At 50.7% G+C, this 22,274-nt stretch overlaps 8 protein-coding genes across 8 annotated transcripts; 5 read left to right on the top strand and 3 right to left on the bottom strand.

Moving 5' to 3' along the window:
- Window positions 1-164: 164 nt before the first annotated feature.
- On the top strand, window positions 165-1,428 carry IAQ61_009594 (uncharacterized protein; the record flags this gene model as incomplete). The annotated part of the gene is made up of 2 exons (XM_003837965.2): window positions 165-424; window positions 477-1,428. 2 exons carry the CDS (start codon window positions 165-167, stop codon window positions 1,426-1,428), a joined length of 1,212 nt encoding a protein of 403 aa, XP_003838013.2.
- Window positions 1,429-3,223: 1,795 nt separating this feature from the next.
- On the bottom strand, window positions 3,224-5,054 carry IAQ61_009593 (uncharacterized protein; the record flags this gene model as incomplete). Its single annotated transcript, XM_066098452.1, has 2 exons — window positions 3,224-4,209; window positions 4,262-5,054. 2 exons carry the CDS (start codon window positions 5,052-5,054, stop codon window positions 3,224-3,226), a joined length of 1,779 nt encoding a protein of 592 aa, XP_065951611.1.
- A 792-nt stretch (window positions 5,055-5,846) lies between these two features.
- On the top strand, window positions 5,847-8,501 carry IAQ61_009592 (uncharacterized protein; the record flags this gene model as incomplete). Its single annotated transcript, XM_066098451.1, has 8 exons — window positions 5,847-6,340; window positions 6,399-6,651; window positions 6,940-7,233; window positions 7,474-7,532; window positions 7,583-7,728; window positions 7,798-8,115; window positions 8,170-8,402; window positions 8,454-8,501. Coding segments are annotated over 8 exons (1,845 nt in total), but the record flags the coding sequence as incomplete, so codon positions are not given.
- A 509-nt stretch (window positions 8,502-9,010) lies between these two features.
- On the top strand, window positions 9,011-12,047 carry IAQ61_009591 (uncharacterized protein; the record flags this gene model as incomplete). Its single annotated transcript, XM_003837969.2, has 3 exons — window positions 9,011-9,021; window positions 9,222-11,284; window positions 11,347-12,047. 3 exons carry the CDS (start codon window positions 9,011-9,013, stop codon window positions 12,045-12,047), a joined length of 2,775 nt encoding a protein of 924 aa, XP_003838017.2.
- An 873-nt stretch (window positions 12,048-12,920) lies between these two features.
- On the top strand, window positions 12,921-14,304 carry IAQ61_009590 (uncharacterized protein; the record flags this gene model as incomplete). Its single annotated transcript, XM_003837970.1, has 2 exons — window positions 12,921-13,673; window positions 13,756-14,304. 2 exons carry the CDS (start codon window positions 12,921-12,923, stop codon window positions 14,302-14,304), a joined length of 1,302 nt encoding a protein of 433 aa, XP_003838018.1.
- Window positions 14,305-16,438: 2,134 nt separating this feature from the next.
- On the bottom strand, window positions 16,439-16,784 carry IAQ61_009589 (uncharacterized protein; the record flags this gene model as incomplete). The annotated part of the gene is made up of 2 exons (XM_066098450.1): window positions 16,439-16,646; window positions 16,759-16,784. 2 exons carry the CDS (start codon window positions 16,782-16,784, stop codon window positions 16,439-16,441), a joined length of 234 nt encoding a protein of 77 aa, XP_065951609.1.
- A 332-nt stretch (window positions 16,785-17,116) lies between these two features.
- Window positions 17,117-17,458, bottom strand: IAQ61_009588 (uncharacterized protein; the record flags this gene model as incomplete). Its single annotated transcript, XM_066098449.1, has 1 exon — window positions 17,117-17,458. The coding sequence occupies one exon, from the start codon at window positions 17,456-17,458 to the stop codon at window positions 17,117-17,119; it is 342 nt and encodes a 113-aa protein (XP_065951608.1).
- Window positions 17,459-20,577: 3,119 nt separating this feature from the next.
- Window positions 20,578-21,183, top strand: IAQ61_009587 (uncharacterized protein; the record flags this gene model as incomplete). The annotated part of the gene is made up of 2 exons (XM_003837974.2): window positions 20,578-20,677; window positions 20,921-21,183. Coding segments are annotated over 2 exons (363 nt in total), but the record flags the coding sequence as incomplete, so codon positions are not given.
- Between the last annotated feature and the right edge of the window lie 1,091 nt (window positions 21,184-22,274).

The raw sequence follows: 22,274 nt of genomic DNA, 5'->3' as shown, positions 1-22,274 counted from the left end.
AGCGCTTCATGCTCCACAAGCACGACCCCGGACCCTGACCCCACAATCTTGTATTGAGACATCGATGACCACATAGCCAAGTCTTGTTGGCTTCACTCTGTACATATCTGTCAGGCACCATGCGATGAGAAGCTCTTGTAGCGGGCCGAGTCGAGACCCGGAAGATGCACCGCCCGCATGATGCATATTATAGCTTCACCTTACCCTCGGTCCATGATGATGCTACTTTGGATTGCCGGTTGTACCACCCCGAGCTGTTGAAGAGAACAGCGGAAGATGGGGCAGAAATGCCCTGGAGGAACCGAGGCATCATCATGGCGCATCCTTATGCTCCAATGGGGGGAAACTACGATGATAGAGTCGTAGGCATCGTAGTGGATGAATTCCTGAATGCTGGCTGGATAGTGGGCACATTCAACTTCAGGTATGTCTTTGGATAAAGGAACATCTTCTAGCATTGAATGACATAATCGAAGAGGCGCACATGGATCCAAAGGCCGAACGAGCTGGTCTGGTAAGCCCGAGCTGGACGACTACACCTCATTCGCTGCCTTCTTCATGCACTACATGTCCTATCTACAGCCCTTTCCCACACCCTACACAGAATCCTCGCCCGGGTCACATGCATCCTCGCCGCAGAGGCCTTTGTTAGGCAGAGTCCCCCGAACTCAGAGCCCAGTCAGCCCTGTCGTTGTCCTTGGTGGCTACTCATATGGCTCCCTCATCCTCAAGCACTTACCACCGGTACCGACCATTCTACAACCCTTCGCTGCGCCTATACCAGGTTCCTCGGCCGATGAAATACTCCTCCGAGCCCACAAGCTTGCAGAACAGAGCAACCTTGAATGGATAAAGCTTACCCATGACGAAGCACGCGCCAGGCAGAAACAGCGAGGCCACGAGCACAAGCCCAGCATGACTATGGGTGGTGAAGAGACTACACCGGAGAAACGGAGGAGCAGTAGGGATATTCACAGAAGTCTCGACAGTCACACAAGTCTCAAGATAAGGACAAGACTAAGGAGCATAAGCCACCGACGGCGTGAAGACGATGCCACAGTCGCGTCCCCAAGCAGAAACAAGCACACGCCGATCGTCATGCCGGAGATTCGATACCTGCTCATCTCGCCCCTTACCCTACCCGTTTCGACACTCCTCGCACCGGCACTAGGACACAAGTTCTGGCAGAAGGCGAAGGAGGGAGGGAAGGAGGTCATTGGAATGTATACTTCACTGGCCATTTATGGAGACCAAGACGCCTTTTCGTCAACAAAGAAGCTTCGCGACTGGTCGAAATCGCTTAAAAGTGGTCCCGCATCGTTATTTTCAAGCGTTGAAGTTGCGGGAGCAGGTCACTTTTGGGTTGAGCCGCAAGCCGAAGAGTCGTTGAGGGAGGCTCTGCGAGAATGGGAGAGTATTATTCGTTGATGGAACACGAATTTATTAATACCTTGGTTTATCTAGATCCTCTGCATCTGGTCGTTGGAAAACTGATCTCCGGGGGTCCCTTTTTTGGCTCGTCAAGCCATCAGCCCAGTTTTAACTTAGCCCACAGGTGGCGATCGACCGTGACTCAGTAGGCTCCTGTCTCCGACCTGTATAATATCAATGGTGCCCTTTTCCAATCAACAGCAAAGATTATACATCCTTTTCGAAAAAGTCAGCGTGCAGCCGCGACACTTTATTGGCAGGAAAAAGTAGTCCCAAGTTTTGCTTTTTAGTAACATCCAAGAACTCCTGCAGACCTGGAAGGTTGGTCTGCAGATTCACGCCTTCTGCATGGTTTTGAAAGAGTTCTCGACTATTCACTTCAGATGCAATCCGAAGATCTGGAAAGAGACAGGAAGATTTTGGGAACTTGACCACAGAGCAGCATCTTGGAAAAAGAGGGTTCTCGAACCGATTATGAGCAAAGAGAGATATAACAGGCGGGTAAGTACGCAAATTCAGAGAGGTATCAATATAGTGAACCCGAACATTGATCCACGGTAATAACCCTTTGTGTATGAGTTGTGACTAGTAGCTAATACGCATCTTATAGTCTACGCTCTGCTGATTCACCTACACTGTCAAATGTACATCAATTCCGCCCCCACAATCATTGTCAGTGAATTGACTGGTAGGTAGCAAATGTTTAACTACCGCTGTAGCTGGATCGGAAGACACTTGTGTCGATTCAGCAGTAAGAAACTTGCGTAAACTCGCCATAGGCAGTGCCGATGATCCCTCCCAACATGATGCTTTATTATATGTCGGCGCCGCACAAGCACGAGTGTTGAGACCACGGTGTAACGTAACGACTGCGATCACCGGGATCACGAAAACGCTTTGTACGTTTAGTGAATAGTTGATGGATATTGGGGATTGGGGGTATGTATTCATAAGACCGATACCTTGTCTCTTGCATATGACCGACGAATTGACCTGGGCTCCATCTTATGATATCTCGAGAGATTCAGGCGGCCCATGAGGTAAGCGATCGAATTATTTCGTATTTTTCGATAAGCTAGCAAGCTGGGTTTGCCGTGATCACTTCCTTTACCGGTATAACCACACACGCCTGAAAAGCTTGGAGTCGAGGATAGTAAGTGCCGCAAACACTTTGGAGTTTTAATTGTGGCTCTCTTTCGTGGTCATTGGAGCCAAAGAATCAGTTTTTTAAGATCGCGCCTGCGGATCGAGACAGATAGATTTCCAGGCAAACCAGGCCATTTTGAGCTTTTGTTGAATAGTTAATCTATCCAGAGACGTCGTCGATGCGATGACCTTCTCAACTGGCGGAGGGTACTGTCGCAACTAGTATTTATTGCAAGGTATCCACCATTGATACAGTTAATAGCTTATAACATGCTGCAATCATTCTGTGGCCCAGGTGTACGACACTGGTTCATTTGCGGGGTAGCCCTCAGATAGACATGCATGATCCGGCACTCTAGTGAATGTGTGAATATCCCTGGCAGAAGCACTACAAACCGTATCTCCCGTCCAAGTCTGTAGTTGAGGGTAGTGTGGCAATACGGCGATAAACACTCTAGAGGACTGTATCATAAAGTGGTGCAGTACTGAGAGTTGAATGCAGGTTCCCCGCACGATTGGCAACAACGTACGCCATTGAATTTTTCGCACGTCTGGGTGTTGGCATGCCCATTTTGACATAACCCTAGATATGCTTTCAGAAGAAAGAGCTAGATGGAGCAATCGTCTCAACAAAAGTCGCCAAGGATTAGTAGATTTCGATCATCCGGGTGCCCTGCGCATCCATACGGCGGAATGGGTCGAAATCCCACTGTTGTCTGAGGCCTGATCCCGTTGTGACCCAACAGTCTAAATGCGCAAGGCTTAGTAAGTAAGTATTTCCGATGACCCGGAATTTCCAGAGGCCTTCAGTGCCCACGCGCCGAAGGATTAGCGGAGTTGTGCAGCCGTCTACAGCATATACACAGTCGCCCGGTTCAAATTCAGAGCTAGCAATCGCTGGAAGGTACCCGGCTCGGAAAATGTACTTGTTGCCACCTACTCTTGCGAGGTGGTCGCAGAATGATTGTAAATCGGCCTTCTCGGACTCAGTCAAGCGCCCAACAATAGGACGCTCGGATCGACCCTGGAATAGCTTTCTCTCAGTAGAAAGGCCCTCTATGAGCCATCGGAATTGTGGAGGCCAGTGGTCCGTCGGGATGTCTCTTTCGATCAAAGTCTGTAATCGGAGGCGATAATCATAAGTGGGCAAGCCGTGCCGAGAAGACCTAATGGGACCACCATGGGACTCTCGGATTGTATCATCGATGACTCCAATGCAATGTGCACGAAGGGTAAGGTAGGGTTTTTTGGCAGAACCGTACCAATTCGTCGGCATAGTTACCACATTAAGCCAATCCAATCTCTCTTCATCTTCAAGTCGTTTCCACAACCATTCCTTGCTGAGCGATCTCCATGGACCAACTCTCCAGCCGTTGAATTGTTGTACTGCTGCCTCTTCGTCACGATATTCTGACCAGTTGGGAACCCAGGTTGGCAAGCGTCCATTTGCGTGAGTTGCTCCAAGAGTTGATGTAGCGTAAGCTAAGATCTCGAAGTCCTTTCGGAGAAAGATTATTGCCATAGATGCGATAGTAAGGACCTCTTCGACGCTTTGCGAATAGTCCACTTGGACGAGGTTCTGTAATCGCTCGCCTGCCAGCCCCAAAAGACCGTACACTTTGTCCCGTGGATCTTATGAGTGGTTAAATTTAGTCCCACGCGCAGATGAGACTGGTGTACTTACCCGTGGAAAGACAATTGCGCGACATATGCAGCATTGTCAACAAGTCTCGACTTGGAGCGCTAACGACAGGATCCCATGCCAGTGGACCAGGAACAAGTAGCTGAGACACTCTGGCACGCCCTCTGACACGAGTCATGAATTGTGCGTCCATGGGGATAGCTACATCCCCGGTGATCATCTTCAGCTTCTGCGCCAGCGCTACCTCTTGTATGACCCAAACCCGTGAAGCCCATCTTTTTGCAAACAGCTTCTTGAGCGCTACGAGTCGTCTCTCACTATCTTGCCATATTCCTTGCACACCGAAACCAAGGTCTTCTTCACCAAGATAGACGAGGACTTGTGATGCCTGTGAGTATATCTGGCCCATGAGCCCGACTTGGTGGTTTCTCTCCTCGGGGTTTGCCTGATCGATTGCAATAATATCAATCCATAACACCCTCGGTTCCGATCTGTGCCTCAGCCTCCGCAAGGCAGACGCACAATTCACGGTGATCGATAGTTTCGTCTCATTTTCCTCCCCAACATAACCACAAGCGATTGACTCTGATAGACTAGCATCCCCGTCCTCGGTTGCCCACGTGTAGCTCACAGCCTCGTAGTCAATCCCAAATTCGAGGCTGGCGTGGAAGAGTTCGCAGAAGATTTGATCTGTGAAGTCTCCGGGAAGTAGACACACTAAGCGGACGTTTTCTCCGCCTGCGTGATTTAATGGTCGATGTCGGAAATTGGATAGATTCTTTGATGGATAATGCAGCTGTAATGGTTTTTCATGGGGGCGAGGGTCTGCCTCCATTTCATCTAGGCATTTCAGGTTTGCGATGGTAATGGCGAGGTTTGTGGGGGTTGCGCATATCAACTGGGGTTTGGACTGACGGGGAAGCTGGCTAGATTACCACGGACTTTGAGCGCACCTCCTCGGCTTTATTTTTGCACGGTGGTGGGTTGAAGGCAACAGTGTGCACAGTGCTGTAGATATAGGATATCGAATCAGGCTTAGACTGTAGTATCAAGTATCCACTGCATGGTCCGAAGAAGTGGACGCGTGGACGCGTTGCCCCTTCTCATGCGTCGTGGCTGGAGGCGTGGCTGTGGCAGTGACTGTGGGTCTGTTCTGGGAACATTCTGTTTTGGGCCAAGATTGTTGAGGTTGTAATCATCTTTGACAAATAATAGGAGTACAGCACATATAGTAACAGCGAGGAGAGACATTGCCAACAGAGTTTAGTCGAGACTGCACGCTTGCTTTGTCGGACTATGAAAAGTACCGGTACACTACCACGTAGACAATCTCAAGGTTACATGGTACTCTACTATACTGTACCTTATGCTTGTGAGACTTTATGCCTTCTTTTGCGACCCTAGTGAAGATTCAAATGAGAGAGCATTATATTTGACAGCTCCATAGCCCACATCCTTCCTCACTACACGGATCTCGCTGTACGCAGGATTTGGCTCATGTCTTTCATCTAGGCCCGATCTTCGGAGGCCGATTGGGTGTTGGCATGTTCCAAGGCTGGACATCTCGGCGCGTGTTGTCACGTGCATCACTAGTGTGTTTCCCCAGTAAACACACACACACACACAGCATTCGCGATCTAAGGATCTAAGAGGCCCACGCCCTCACTCGGATACTCGATACTTACACAAGAAACCCTATTCACCACCGCGAAACATTCCATATTACTATACGGTCATGCCTGCTGCCACGAAAGCCGACTCGCGCTCACCTTCACCAACTCCTGCCCCGCCGATTGCCGACGCGCCAGGTCCACGCGCGCAAGGCCTGATCAATGTCTTCAATCAGGCTTCAAAGGCGACCCTCGACAAATGTTCGTCGAGAAATTTCGCAGCATGCTTTCCAACAGCTGCACAGTACAGCCCGGAGGTGCTGGACAACCTCAGAGGTCAAATCTTAGACCAGCTAGACCGCACATGGAAGACCAACTTTGAAGACATCATGGCGCGGAGGAATGTTGTGAAGCTTTTGAACTCGTTGGATCAGTGCATCGAGGATGCGAAGTTGAGGAAGAAGCGGGCTGAGCTCAGTGCAAATGGCGGGCCTGTAGAGACGCCTGTACCGTAAGTTCGAATATAACAATCTTATATCGCATACTCTGGTTGCTCACGTAGTTCACAGACCCCATACTCTCACACCCGCGGAGATACACCTCGCTCATCTCATGCCCTTCATCGAAAAGCAAGCGGCCGAAATGAATGCCAAACTTGCCGAAACACAACAATCGAATACAGAGCTTTTGTCGACAGTCACTGCACAGCGCGCTGAGATTGAAGCACTGGTGAGAGGACTGGATAACGTCATTCAGGACTTGGAAGTTAGTGCGCAATTGGTGGCCCAGGATGACGTGCAAGATCTTAGCAAAGAAATCAAGGTCCTCGAAACAGAGATGCGGCCCTGAAAATGAGCAGTGGACAGTTCAGAAGCCCTCTGCAATTAGTCGACGTTATGAACAGCAGCAGTCGAAGATACACTAGCAACGATGGAGTCACTCTTAGTATTACGCGCGCGTAGAATCTCAAGCGGCGGCTCAAAACGACAACGAAACAATGGGCGATGTGTGGTAATGACGGGACGGTCTAACGTGCAGAGAGTGAATTGCATCCGGCTGCTTCAAGCATACTAAGGGTACTTATCGCTTCGAGCCATCCGGCATAGGCAGACAAGCAAGAACTCGACGGTGCGTCTTAACCGCTCGAAACATGTCAGTTTGATAGCATATGAGCCGATACGGTCCAAGGATGATGCCCTAGGACCAGCCCTCTTAGAACGAAGACGAGACACCGATATTGAGGTATCTGTCCGGAGCCAATCGAGCCAGCGATCATTGAGCTGGAGCACGGACTGCATTATCCCCATGGAGAACGCTATACAGGCCAGTTGTCCCAGTTGCCCCATTCTATGGCTCGAATGTCATCAGCTCATTTGTGTGTCACTTCACGATCGTCATCCTTCAGTACGTGATCCAAGGGGCTACGTGGAAGCTCGCCATTAGCAAGCAAATTGCATCGATCTCTCTGATCAAATATTCACAGTCCATCAAAATGTTCAGGGTGTGATTTCAGCCGAGTGCGTATAGTATTTCCAGCTTCCAGATGCCGGCAATCCTCTGCCGAGATTTTGAGGTTCCGCGTGATGCTGAACAAGGCACATCAAATTAATATCCAATTTCAGACTACCGCTTTGGGTAACGCAGCCAACGACCTTTGAATCACCGTGTAAACAATTCAATCTATCATCAAAGCTTTACGAGAGGTGTGATTCATTAGTTGGATATGGGAACTCAAATATAACAATGATGCTAGTGTGCTGTCTACGACTGTGAAAAGGTGTCTTTATTGCGTTCACAAACTCCTCGCTATTTGCTCTCCTACGATGAAACTTGTCAATGCATGCAGATTCGTTCTAGCTGCTCAAGTGGTGGACGCAGCGGCTTTGCAGCCTCGACACTGTATGTCGCTTTCCTTCAGTTAATAACGACGTGGCTGACAGCGCACATACACTTTCCCATCCTTGACAGGCACGTCAAACTGGCAAGCTGTTCGAACAACAGTCAACCAGTACAGCAATGCAGGTCTCAGTGATGTTACCTCTGATCAGATTCGCTGCTACACGACTGGCAATAAGGCGCCTACCATCCAGAATGTAGCTGCCGGTTCCAGTGTGAGCTTTACAGCAAGTCCAAACATCTTCCACCCAGGACCTTTGCAGTTTTACCTTGCAAAGGTACCAACTGGAGAGACCGCTGCTACATGGGAGGGCAAAGGAAATGTCTGGTTCAAGATCTACGCCGAGCAAGCGACTATCGCAAATGGACAAGTGAGCTGGGGAAGTCTTAGTATGTTTGGTTCCTTGGGCGTCTACCTCATGCTTCAAGACTGACTCGGAGAAGACAAGGGAACTGTGAGCGTTACGATTCCAAAGAACACACCTTCTGGTGACTACCTGCTTCGCGTTGAGCACATCGCCCTACACCAGGCTAGCAATACTGGGGGGGCGCAGTTCTACATCTCTTGTGCTCAGATCAAGGTCACAGGAGGTGGCAGTGGTTCTCCTGGACCTCTTGTTTCGTTTCCTGGTGTTTACACCGCGAATGACCCCGGTATCAAGGTCAACATCTATTCAGTGAGTCTCTGATGTTGTGTGAGAACATAGTCCAAGCTAATTGAGCCGTAGGGTGTCAAGTCATACACTCCTCCAGGCCCAGCCGTATGGTCAGGCTGATTCTTTATTTGTGAAGTAAATAATGAGACCCTAGAGAAGCTATTCCTTCTATGTGCAATGTTTCATCTGGCTTGTTTCGCGTAGCTTGACGATCATGCAGCGTTCATGAAGCTGTATATGAGAATACGACGTATCCACCGCAATTTTCCAGATCGAGAACATACCAATCAACACTTTTGATTTTGCGCTAATGGCGTGGCAGTAACCGTACGCAGTGTCATCAAGCTCAGGGCACCGGTGGCAGTGATTAGGTAAAAGCCTGCAAGGCTGGAAGGGAAGTATGGATAAAGTATCACCAGTACGCTGACAAAAGTTCTTCTCCTTTGGATTCTGCTTGTGCCTACGCAAAGAACTCCATCAGGCAAGATGCAAACACGCGCATGGCCCACCAATTGGCTATGTCATAGCCTCATGTTTGAGAACAAGTTTCCTCGGCTAACCCCGCATTATACCCCAGACATGCATGGGTATGCTGCCGGCAACGGCGATCTCAACCATTGTTGGACTAAATGTGGATCAGGTACTGACTGCGATCACCCAACGCCGGGGAACGAAATGTACCACATTACCGATCTGCCTAAATGAGGGCATAATTTACGTCTAATGTAGCACCGTGTGCTATGCTCGGGGCATCTTCATCCCATGATGGAAAAACTGATAGTCAACATGTCCGTTGCCGACCAAAGGACCGAAGTCTTGAACGTTGCCGATGGTATAAAGAGTGGATCGCCCTCTCAATACGAATGGATGTCAACAACACGTTCGATCAGTCATGACACCTCCTGCGCTTTGGTTGGTATCCTGGGGCTTGCTCCTGCTCCAAAGCCATTTTTGTGACGCAAAAGCAATCAAGTTACGTCAATACGACATACCTTCATCACCCTCGGTTGGTCGTGAGCGCATCAGCATCAACACAGATTGGCAATTCTGGCGATCTGAGAAGAACCCCGATGGTGTTACCTACGACAATCGAACAGATACACCACAAGGCAACATCACGTACCTGAAGCCGTGGGTGCTTCCAAATGCCAATGAGTTCATATCCGACGTAGCAAACCATTTCGAAACTCCGTCTAGTGGTCCTACGGTACAAATCCCGTATGTTGACAGTAGCTTCGACGATGGAGATTGGGAGAACGTTAATCTGCCTCATGACTGGGCAATCAAGGGCCCCTTCTATGTCGGTGATCCAACGCCTATCCCTGGCAGCATGGGTCGCTTGCCATCGCAAGGAGTTGGCTGGTACAGAAAAAAACTGTCGATGACTGCTCAAGATTCTGGGAAAACCGTATATCTGGACATCGATGGTGCCATGTCCTACGCCATTGTGTGGCTCAATGGTCAGCTCGTGGGCGGCTGGCCATATGGATACAACTCTTTTCGTCTCGATCTAACCCCGTACCTGCGACCTGGCGATGACAACCAACTAGCCATTCGCCTTGACAATCCACTTAAATCATCGCGATGGTACCCAGGTGGCGGCCTTTATCGTAATGTCTGGCTCACTAAGGTCATGCCCGTCCATGTCGCCCACTACGGCACGCATATTATGACGAAAGATGTCTCCGCAAAATCTGCGACAGTCGAGCTTGTTGTGCAAGTCGAGAGCAAGAGTAATGTTAGCCAGCAGATCGATGTCGCAACGGATATACACATTTACGATTCGAAGACGGGACAAGCGTGCGAGAAAGTCGCGGAGTTCCCAAGGACATCTGTAGCATTATCTGCAGGCAAGGAGTCATCCAGCGCTTCAGTCACCATCGAAAACCCTCAGCTGTGGGGTCCACCCCCATCGCAGAAACCTCATTTGTATGTTGCCGTCACTCGCCTACTAAGCAATGGCAGCAACACGGTCGTTGATACATATGAGACTCGGTTTGGTATTCGTTCGTTCACATACAGCGGTGATCAAGGTCTGTCAGTGAACGGAGAGCGTATTCGCATACAAGGTGTGAACCAACATTGTCACGACCTGGGCGCGCTCGGATCAGCTTGGAACTATCGTGCTGCTGAGCGTCAGCTTGAGAAATTACAAGAGCTAGGCGTCAATGCCATTCGTATGGCTCATAACCCGCCAGCATCTGAGCTCCTCGACTTGACTGATCGCTTTGGATTCGTAGTCATGGATGAGATATTTGACGTTTGGGAAAGGAAGAAGACGGACAACGACTACCATCTCATCTTTGCCGATTGGCATGAGCCTATGTTGCGATCTTTTCTTCGCCGCGACCGCAACCATGCATCAATATACTCCTGGAGTGTGGGTAATGAAGTCGGCGAGCAGACTTGTTGCGGCAACAGAGGCTTCGAGATCGGCTCAATGCTCAACAAGATGGTCAAAGAGGAAGATCCAACACGGCCCGTTACAGCGTCTATGAACACTGCTAAGCCAAACATGACCTTTCCTGAAGCCTTCGATCTTATCAGCCTTAATTACCAGGGTGAGGGTATCCGCGACACACCGCAGTATTCGTGGACGAACGGAACACGCACGCCACCGCAGTATCAAGCATTCCACGACAAATTTCCTGAGAAATTGATCTCAGAGAGCGAATCAGCGGCTGCACTAAGCTCGCGAGGAACATACATATTTCCCGTCAGCCAGCTGAACAGCGCACCGGTCAACGACACTAACGGCGGCGGAAACTCGTCTCTATTGTATGTCAGCAGCTATGAGCTACATACTACTCCCTTCGGCTCTACAGCAGACAAAGTCTTCGCAGCCCAAGATGCACACCCTTTCGTAGCTGGAGAGTTCATATGGTCCGGTTGGGACTACCTGGGTAAGCATTCCTTTTTTAATTCTCACCTCTTTGGGGGACCACATAGTGACTAACATGACCAGGTGAACCTGACCCCTACCAGCAATCCCGCAGTAGCTATTTCGGTGTTATAGATCTTGCTGGTTTCAAAAAGGATCGATACTACATCTACCAATCTCGCTGGCGCCCCGATCTCAAAATCGCACACATCCTTCCACACTGGAATTGGCCAGATCGAGTCGGCCTTGTCACTCCAGTCCATGTCTTCACGAACGGTGATGAAGCAGAACTGTTCGTCAACGGAGCGTCACAGGGTCGCAAGAAGTTGGGAGCAACCGAGTATCGCTTCCGTTGGGATGAGGTCGTTTATCAACCTGGTGAAGTCCATGTGGTTACTTACAAGAATGGGACTCAATGGGCTACATCGTCCGTACACACAACGGGTGCGGCTACGACTATACGTCTCACAGCTGATCACAAAGAGATTACAGCTGACGGCGAAGACTTGTCTTTTGTTTCGTTGGAGCTTGTTGATAAGGACGGAAACCTTGTCCGTGATGCAAACGACCATATCACTTTTTCCATCTCTGGGCCAGGAGAGATCGTCGCTACTGACAATGGGTTCCAAGCGGATTGGACTCCTTTCCCTTCTCTGGAACGAGATGCTTTCAGTGGCCTTGCTTTGGCTATCGTGAGGCCGAAACGAGGAGAGAAGGGCTCCATCACGGTGACAGCTACTGCGGCAGGCTTGGAAGCTGGCAGCGTGGACATCACAGCACAATAGTTGGTATCTGGCATCGATCGGTCAAAAAGCACATTCAAGAACAGCAAGCGCTCTATTTATAGCTAATATCAACGTACTCTGTCTGGGAGTCTGCCATCGTGACTGTGCATTCCTTCTTTTCTACATGTTTTCATTGGCCGCTATCGGTACCTAGGTATGTACAGAGATCTCGCTAGATCTTGTACCGGTACGGTCCTACCTAGTTCTCCGATGGGCTCCTCAACGAACTTTGGATTATCGTCTTGCTTCCAGCGCGATCCCTAGATAGAAATCCATCAAGGTCTATCTATCAACTTTCGCAAGTCCAAACAATCATCATCGGCCTCTGCACCGAGCCACAACCACCGTCTCGCGGCTTTCTCCACGACAACAAGAATCGGTCAATCGCCGAAAGACCCACTTTCGGTGCGACATCTACCGCGTAAACTACCCCGCCTACCGTATTGGGCGTAGTGCGGGGTAGCTGGGATGAATGCCACTGGTTAGGAGCGCAGTTTTGCCGTTGTTTGCTGTCTGCTCTCGACGTCGGACCGGTGGATGTTGTGGAGAGGTGGGATGATGAAAACGTTCGAGGCGCATGTTCGTGTTGAGGTGAAGTAGATGGCTTCCTGCACTCGCGCCACCCAACCTTGAGCCTTTTCCTACTTATCAGCCAAGAACTAACCTTATGCCCCTAATAGTCCAAGAAGAAAAAGGCTGGGAGCGCTAGGTACCAAGAAACCCTGCGTTATATCGAAAGTCACCCTTTGCAGATTTCGCCGTCATTAATTCCCCGGATTTGAACGTCACTCTACCACTACAAACGACTTTTCCCTCGTCTCCAGTCAATTGAGACACCCGTACTATAACGACCCACACGACACATCTCTCAACATGACTTCCAAACCAGAAATCGGCTTCTGCGGCCTCGGTGCCATGGGCTTCGGCATGGCCACCAACCTCGTCAAGCAAGGCTATTCTGTCACTGGCTTCGACGTCTGGCAGCCCTCCCTAGACCGCTTCAAAGCCGCCGGCGGCATTCCCTCAAACTCTCTCTCGGATTCGGCCAAGGACAAGCCCTTCTACATCATGATGGTTGCCTCGCAATGGCAAGCTCAGCCCGCACTCTTCGACAAAGACGGCATCGTCGCCGCACTGCCCAAGGGCGCAACGCTGTTACTGTGCTCGACGGTTCCAAGTGCGTATGCGAAGAGCGTGGAAAAGGAGCTCGTAGATATTGGCAGAGGTGATATTTACTTCATCGATGCACCGGTTTCTGGGGGTGCTGGCAGGGCTGCAGATGGCACATTGAGCATCATGGCCGGAGCGTCAGATGCGGCTGTGGAGAAAGGCAAGTGGTTGTTGCAAGAGATGTCTGCGCCGTCGAAGCTATTCATCGTAAACGGTGGGATCGGAGCGGGCAGCAATATGAAGATGGTACACCAGGTGCTTGCCGCGATCCAGATTCTGGCGTTGAGCGAAGCGTATGGATTTGCAGCCCGGATGGGGCTCAACGGCAAGGATGTGAGCGATGCGGTGTTGGGAAGCAAGGGTTGGAGTTGGATGTTCGAGAACCGCACCCAGAGGACGTTGAAGGAGGATTATTTCCCGGGCGCCAGTGCGGTGACGATCATTCTCAAGGATACGGTATGTCGAGATTTTCGCATTGAGTCGAGAGATCAGACTCTGAAGATGAAGGCAAAAAGCAATTGACTGACAAGCAACATAGAGTATCATCACCTCCACAGCTCGCAACGTAGCTTTCCCTTCAATCCTCTGCTCAGTGGCAGAACAAGTCTACTTCTCCGCCCTCGACCGTGGCTGGGGCGCAAACGACGACGCCGGACTGGTCCGCCTGTGGACCTCTGACCCCGTCTCGAGCATCCAGAGCACTCTCTCTGCAGAGGACAAGCAGTCAAAACTCAAGCTAGTGGTTGACCTCCTTACCGGTATCCATCTCGTTTCCGCAGCTGAGGCCATCTCGCTTGCAAAGCACGTCGGTATCCCACTACAGCAATTCTACGAATTGGCATGCGATGCGGCTGGTGGAAGCACCATGTTCAAAGAGGCCGGTGCGCAAATGATTGCCGTCTTGGAAGGCAAGGAAAATGGCAGTGCAAGCGTGCTTGGTACCTACATCGATACGCTGAGATCGGCGGTCAACCAGGCACAGGAGATCAAGTGCCCTGTGTACCTTGGTGTGGGCGCTCTGAACACTTTGCTGCAGACCGGCTCGAGTCTGAGTTTGACTTCATTGTTGAAGTGCTATGGGGTTTAGACAAGCGAACAAGATGGACTCGGTGGGTTGAAAAAAGGCGAGAAATCGACGGAGCTGATGAAGCTAACAGTGTAGCTGTGCTGTGCTTTTTGCAGTAAACGTAGATATTCATATTATAAAATTACGATCTCAGATGACTAGTGCGCCGTGCTTTACAGTTTTCCAGCTAGACGTTGGCTAGCCACATGGCCAAAGGAGGTTTTCGACACACTCTTTACTACCTGATTCCAACACTGTAGGGTAAAACTTCATACCTACAAGCTGACGCACAAATACACCGTGGTCCATGATTCCAATTTTCAACGTCCTCTCTCTTCGTCCCCCAGGCTAGGACGTCATAACCAATGATGACTATATCAACCCCTTCACCGCCGCGCTCGCTTACTCTCCAGCAAGCCCAAAGTCGGCCCACAAATTACAAAGCTAGCAATGCGACTCGCAATTGTGATCGCCCACCCTGCATCAACTCAACCCAGAGAGACCCTGAAGATCCGGAGTGAATGGAGATTTCCAAGAATGAGGCAAATTTTGAAAGAAGACATGACTCTCTCTCCCAAGGAAAACGTTGCCCTTCTCTATGTACTAGTGGTAGCTCCGAGTGCTCTCGGCAGAAGTCATGGTAGCCAGTGATTCAAGTCAAACTCAGGGACCACGGAAGCATTCACCCACGCGGCCGAGGGTCGTTACCGTCTGCTTGCTTCGAAAAGAGGGGAGAAAGACAATGACAGGTGCGTGTGGTGAATAGTTGCGTCAGCCTTGGACTCGAGTCATTTCATTGGTGATGCATATACGAGACTTTCATCATCTAGCCGAGGCGCTCGATTCATGGTTCATTGGACAGAGACCGGAGATAGGTTGCGGAATTAAAGCAAGGAGAAGGCAGCAACAGGTGGGCGGGTGGATACCAAGATGCAACAATGCACGCTCAGAAGAGTCAGAAGCCACGGTGCATGCACATCAGGGGGTAACGAGACAACTGGGACTTTTGTGGCTTGGTGGTTTTGGGGGGTGCAGGGGGAATACACACAGTAGCACAACCCACTCGTCGGAGATGGGATGTGCAGTAGGAGATTGTGTCGCATGCTTGCTTTGCCTTGTTCAACCCACCCCCATTTCCGTGCAATGCTTCCCATCAAGCCACCGGATATTCTACGGGAAACCCACGCCTGGGAGTCTGTCTGTACAACTGTGGCAAAGAACGAACCCACTCAGGGACCCGCAGGGGGCTGCGGAACCCCGTCAGACCTTGCAAATTTCCGGCTCCCGTGTCGAGTCGTGACAAAACGGACGCAAAGTCCGGTAGACTGGTGATAGCGTGCTACTGGAATGGGTAGGGTATATACGGTAGAGCACGAGATTGATAAGAGTCGAGTTGAGGCGGTTTTTATTTCCGTCAGAGCCGATCCATAGTTATCCACCTTCCAGCCGTTGTTTCAGGTACGCTCATTCGGCGGTGATGATTGATGATGATGATGATGATGATGATGATGACGGTGGTGGCAATGGGTGAGAGAGATACCAGGACGACACGGAACTGCCGGATTGGGTAACTTGCATGAACTGCCCTGATTACGGTGGTCCATGTGTAAGCTGCTTGTTTGAACGACCAGCGCTTCGCGCGGGATCTGTGGGGTAAAAGATCCAAGGTGCGTGAGGGAACTTTGATACGACGAGTGCCTCGGTGCCCGCAAAACAAAAAGGTCGGGGCGGGCAGGATGGGGGCTTGAACGTGTTGGGCTGGTGTGGTGATCCTGGCAATCATGTCGCAATATGACGGTAAGGACGGAAAATCATGGACGGATCAGGAGTAGGAGAGAGAGTCAGCTGGATGGATTGTGAGATGGGTACGGCGTTGACAGGCTGGGGCCGGTTAGGGAGGCGGAGAAATTTACCGTCACTCTCTGAACACATGATGATGAGTTGTGACAGGAATGTTGCGCCGAGATGGATCTGCCGGACGACATGGTTGCCATGGTTTGTTGTTTTTGCCAACGAGGTGTGTACTTTTGTGAAGTCGCTTCAACACTCGTGATGCTTGGCAGGGTGATTGGCAATGGGATGGATCCATACGGAAGATGATGGCGAGGAGAGAGCATTGGTGGGCTTGGTCGATCAAAATCATCACAAGATGCGGCTAGTTGTCGCCGGCCAAATCTACAGGATGAAGTTGTACTAATTGTAGCGGTAAAGGAATTTGAGCCACCAGCGATACCGAGATGTGGCCGGCAGTCGGACCTGATGGCACATGGAAAGCGCTTTGTCCCAGGAACCTGGTCGTTTGGCGGGTACTGATGGACAACGGTTTGTTCTTTGCTCTTGACTCAATCTGACAAGCATCATGTCTGTAACAGTACCACCAACACCAGTACGTACCAGTACTACCAGGTAGCGTAGCTACATACACACCGCTGTCTGTGACTCATTCGCAAGAGATGCGTCCTTCTCCACTGTTACCTGATCGCCTGTGCTCGACTGCACATCAAATCAGCCCTGCAGACTCCTCCAAGAACTGGCCTAACCATTGGGTCCCACGGTCATGCTGTGTGTGTGTGTAGGACCATGTCCTATGTATTAGACAAGCAAAGCTGATTCGCGGCATGTGGCTGGAGAGGATCTACCTCCAGGGATGGCGGCCGTGTGGCGGGCTGAAAGGGAGAAATGCAGATGAGCAAGCCTGCGCATGTGACTGACGTGCCTGAGATCGGCTGCATCGAAGGACTGTTGCACGTTTCCAGACGTCGTGCAGCAAACCGAGGCTGACTAGATGCTATACACTGCATGCAGTGCTTACCAGTATTACAGCGACTCGCCATCACGCAGGATGAGGAGGTAGACGTCTGACGACCGATGTCTCTCCATCAACATTAGGTACCATACTAGCTACCATATCATACTCGACCAATTGGCAGGGGTGTATGAATGATGATTTGATCAACTTCGTCCAGGAGAACGAGCATGCAAGGCCAAACGGTTTGCTCTGCCCATCTAGGCGTGCAGCCTGATGATCTGTACATCTAACCTGTCTTGAGCTCGCCTTTGAACCTACCGTAAGCCTTGTAACGGTAATGGCTTTGTCGACCACACAGGCATCAGACATTGGCGAACAGCGTAGCTTGAATATGGGATGGAACGGTGCCTGAAACCAAGTTCGCATAGAGCATCCGCTCCGTACCGTACGGCTTGGCTGCTACATCCGCCCTCTTTCTCCGGCCTTCTTGTTTCCTGCACATGGTAGCTCGGTGGGCACAGCCGAGGAGTGTCGGAGAGGGTGCTGCCACATGGTCAGCTGTGGCTGCCCAACAAATCGCTTAATGCGGACCCGCTCTCATGAAGGTGAAGTCGATTCTGGTGCCTGCAACTAGGCGCGACAACCGCTACATGAAGGAGGGTATAGCCCTGAGGTTATGGTTTTGGTACAGCAGACCGCTTGCTGCAGGTCGAGTGGGGTTTTGTGTAGTATGCCTTGCTTGAGCGGTGAAGTCGTGTAACTCAGAATGCTGCAATGAGGGACCAAGTGTAGCAGTCCACCATGGGTAGCGTCCGCCGCCGGTGCTAGTCCACGGGGCTTCTCTACACTTGCTGCTACTACTCGTCGTTAAGCGTACAGTCATCGTTACTCATACGTGGACAGATGCGTGGCTCCCCCCCGGCACGTACCGTACCAATACCGTGAAGAGATTAAGCAATGCTATCATGCACTTGGAATGATGAACCGAGCGAAACACTGCCCCGCCATCACGAGTTGATGATGTGAGACGGCGTCTCTCCTTGTCAACCAAGTGTCCATCCACGGCCATGCGAGGCCATTATCATGCGTGCTTTGCTCAAGGGCATGTAACTCGCCAACAACGACAACGGCGAATCGGCATATGAAAATGTGACAGGTGCGTGACACTGTGACATGCCGTTGTAACCAGCAGCTTTGTCCATGGCACTTTTGCTATCGTGTCTAGGTAGATGTTGAATATACGTCACCACACCATGAAGGTTGTCCCAGGCACCGTGTGCCTGAATGTAGGTAGCAGCCACCAGTATTGCTCGCTGCAACACGAGGCCTGATGCCACCAAGTTAGTTTGGCGCGGTCGAAGCCGCGCTCTCTGCTTGGCTAGCCATCAAAGAGGGTGTGGACGGCATGTCTAGTGAATTAACACCTTTTTAAGGTTCCGGTGTGGTAGGTGTGCGGCACAGCACAGTGTAACCAACACAGGAAAGCGGTGCAAGTACGGTACCTACAAGTGCCAATCTCGATCCATCGGGTTGACATGGTATTGTCTCAAGGCAAGATTGTTTGTGGAGTGCACGGCATGTTTCACGTCGAGGGAGATGAGTTCAATAAAATATTGATAATCATAGATCAAGCCATTAAAACTACAGACAGATTGGGTATTCGATAAGGTCTCCTCCTGGCGATAATGCCACCGAAACCAGTAACAAAGAACTCCCATAACCCGCGCTAAGATGCCAGAGTCCACAGTCTACGACCATGATTCCCGAGCGCCAATGCATGCAATATTCAAAAAAAAACTAAAAAGCAGGGAACAAGAACGAGCGCACTAATTAAAACAGCTAGAGTCGTATGTGGGTTGCCAGAAAGAAGTAGGCGTCTAATGGGAAGTTGATGTCGTGATGTTCCGTCCACCCGAGCCAGCGCGTGTTGGATATGCAAAGATGCAACCAGAAAAAAGTTGCAGTCGAGGCGCAGACGCAGGAAATTCTCGCGCATGTCATACAGGCGCGGCAGAAAGAGCCATATGTGAAGTTCAATGGCTTGCAGGGCTCCAATGCAAGCCGGTCGTGCTAGTCTTGCTCTCTGATGGAGAAAGATGGTGTAGGATGCGTTTAACCGGATGCGCTTGAAGTGTCAGGTGAGTGACAGGGGGCTGGTCTGCTTCCAAGGCAAAAGTTCGGTGGAGTTTGAGCTCGTGCTGGGTGCGGCAGATGCTCCACATGGTACTGCGCCAGGCTGCAATGATGTGTCGGGAGAGGTTGGGTGAGGCGGATAGTACGGCGTCGCGAGAGGGTAGTCATTCGTCAAGATGATGCTAAAAATGTACATGGATATGGAGAAAGCGTCAAAAGCCAAACGATTGCTGGGGGCTGAGAATAGCGGAAAAAGAAGCTGTAGCCAGCATCTATTTGGTTGGAACTGGTGGAAGAGGGCGTGTTGGTGCTGGACCGGGGCATGGTGGTAGGTTCTGGGATGCCATGGTGGATTCGTCGTAGATGGTAGCGGCCATTGTATTGTGGGAAGAGCGAAGCTTGGAGGATGTTGTAGTAGTAGTAGTAGTAGTAGTAGTAGTAGTAGCCGTTGTTGATGTGTCGAAGATGGTCGTCGATGATGAGAAGTCGAGATAGCTGACTGCGATTGTTGGATTGTCTGATGGGCTTTGGAGGAGTATATATCTCTCGTGTGTGTATGTGTGTGCGTGTGTGGATGTCCGACTTGTAGTGAAACAAAGGCCGGATAGTGGGGGTTCAGAGTATTTATGCTTGTGAGCAGATGACAGAGGCCCAAAATGTCGGTCAGCTACGCAGTTTTGACGATGTGTAGCATTACCCTAGCCAGGGCATGGCACGGCCCAAGCGGTGAAGGAAGGAGGCGTTGGGCTGATGGGTGAAGAAAGGGGTGGCTCCTTGGCTTGTGCATGAGCTAAAATCATGCCGAAACATCGCCCATCCCGGTCCATTTGCGAGCACGGGTGAGCTGCAACACGAACTGGCGCGCTCTTGCTTGTCGTTTCAGAAGCCTCGTGACAGTGTGAAGATCGTGTTGATCCAGTCCTGTCACAGTCGTTATAGTGGCCCCCCTGCCAGCGCGCCATTCGCGCAGCCCATCATTCCTCTGACAAGGCAACAACAGGACAGCATGGACGAGGGCAGCCTGATGGACGGGCGGAAATTGTTTATCCAAGTCTGACATCACACCCTCATGCCCTGGTCCTCCCTGCTTATTCTTAGTAAGTTTGCTAGTGCGAACGGTCGCAATGAATGAAACGTAGCCCTCCTTTTTCCCACGTCTGTGTCAGTTGCCACTCCAACGCAATCATCGGACTGCCGAGGGGAATGCCTGCAGGAAATTCAGATACCTACAGCACAAATTACAAAATTAACTTCTCACTGCTCTTCACGCCGTGAACCCTTTTGGCCGATGCAACAACCAACACCCCACCCACACAGATCTGACAGAGACCACATTGCCGACGCCATTTCGGTCGCACAAATTTGCGACGTTTACTTGCCCAAGTCGGGCACTGACTCTGATCATTCTAGCGTCTGCGCTGCCCTTCTCCCGTGCTTCTTGCAAGCTTCCATCCAATTTCGACAGGCCCCTGGAAATTTCCGCTCCACTACCTGTGCTGGTACCCGTTGGCGGTGAGGTCTACCTAGTAACCTGACTTTTGCCTGCTTGCTGGGCCCGTGAATTGGCGGGCTAGCTTGGCCGTGAGGATGCCAGGGTACGGATGTTTGCTCGCAAGCTTATCTGTACACGGCACCAAGTATGCGCCAGCCATTGAACAACTAACATGTCGCAATTATTTTTACTCGTGGGCTTGCCCTGTTTGGGCGACCCGTATTGAATCCTCTTGCGCGTGCATGTGTTCAATATGTGAGTAGCCGCCGACGCCCATCCTGCTTGCTTGTCCTCCCATGTCTCTCCGGCGACTACAACTGGCTCAACTGGCCTGACTGACAAGGGTGATCAACTGTACAGTACAAGCCTTCGGCTGAGGCGGAAATGGAGAAACGGGCAGATGCATCCACACACGAGGCAGTTTGTTCTGTCCCGCCGAAAGTTCAATTCAAGACGGACGGAGACACTGTCGCCGTCTGCTTCTGGCTGCTTCAGTCTGGCTGCCTTTGATGCAGCTGAGGGCTGAAGCTGCCACTCCACGTGGAACTGTTGCAAGGGTTGCATCTGAAACCTCGAGTGAACGTTCGTCTCATTTGCGCTCGCAATTTGTCTCTCCTTATCTCCCCTGCTGCTCGCCGAGTACATACATAGTACATCCTCTGTAGGTACCTAGTGCAATGTTGTTACCACAATTAGGATACTGCCCCGTCAAAGCTTTTTTTTTTCATTGTTATAGGGTAAGGAGAATGGTGACCGTGGCCGGCGCAAACATTATGCGCCTTACCATTCCAGGCATGAATGGACTTTGTTCCAGGATATGTGGGGTGTAGGTGTCGGTTAAGTTACGTCAAGCCTGAATGCTGGCTCAAGGGGAAAGAAAAAATGTCTGTTACTCCACATTGTGCCATTCAGGCTTACCTACCTTCCTTGAGAAGATCCTGCGTGATTGTGACGCTCGCAAGGAATGGACATGCACCGTGCTGCTACACATCTCGGATCGACGACAAAGTCTTTGCGACGCAATCAATCGAGATTTGGTCCTTGTCAAAATCCGTTTGGAAATGATGAGAGTCCCAGCAGGCTGGATGGCGTGGAAGGTTGAAGAAAGGCCGAGCGCTTCGTCGGCCTGCCGTCAATGACAGGCCGGTAGATCACCGACGCTATCAACGGGATATCGTTCCATAAATGTTGGATGCTGTATTCCTACAAGCATGCTCCATGATTGCTCTCCTTTTTCGCGGCCTGCTCTTGTTCAAATGAGTCCTGTCGCCTTGCTCTCAGGCAAAGAGGCCACGAAACCCAATATCGAATTGCTGAACACTGATGCTTCCTGTCCTCTGAGCATGTGTGGTACCTACCCACATGCAGTCACATGTCCCACTTCGGTAATTTGTGCACTGTCATCATACTTTCCACCGAAAACAGTGTTATTAAGGCCGCTGCAGTATGCCATTTGCAAGAAAGAAAATATTTAAACTCTGGAGTAGATTGGCATGCAGATATAGATATGCATCACATGGTTTTGAAATGAGCAGTAAGCTGTAACACCATGCCATGCGATCACTTGATCAACAAAGTTTGAAAAATCATCAATTTCCCCAGTTCTCTTATCTTTGA

The sequence above is a fragment of the Plenodomus lingam genome, assembly GCF_022343315.1.
Source record: "Plenodomus lingam strain CAN1 chromosome Unknown contig_6, whole genome shotgun sequence".
Lineage (NCBI taxonomy): Eukaryota > Fungi > Ascomycota > Dothideomycetes > Pleosporales > Leptosphaeriaceae > Plenodomus > Plenodomus lingam.
Note: the sequence above shows the minus strand (reverse complement) of the source record. Positions and strands in the feature narration are given on the sequence as shown.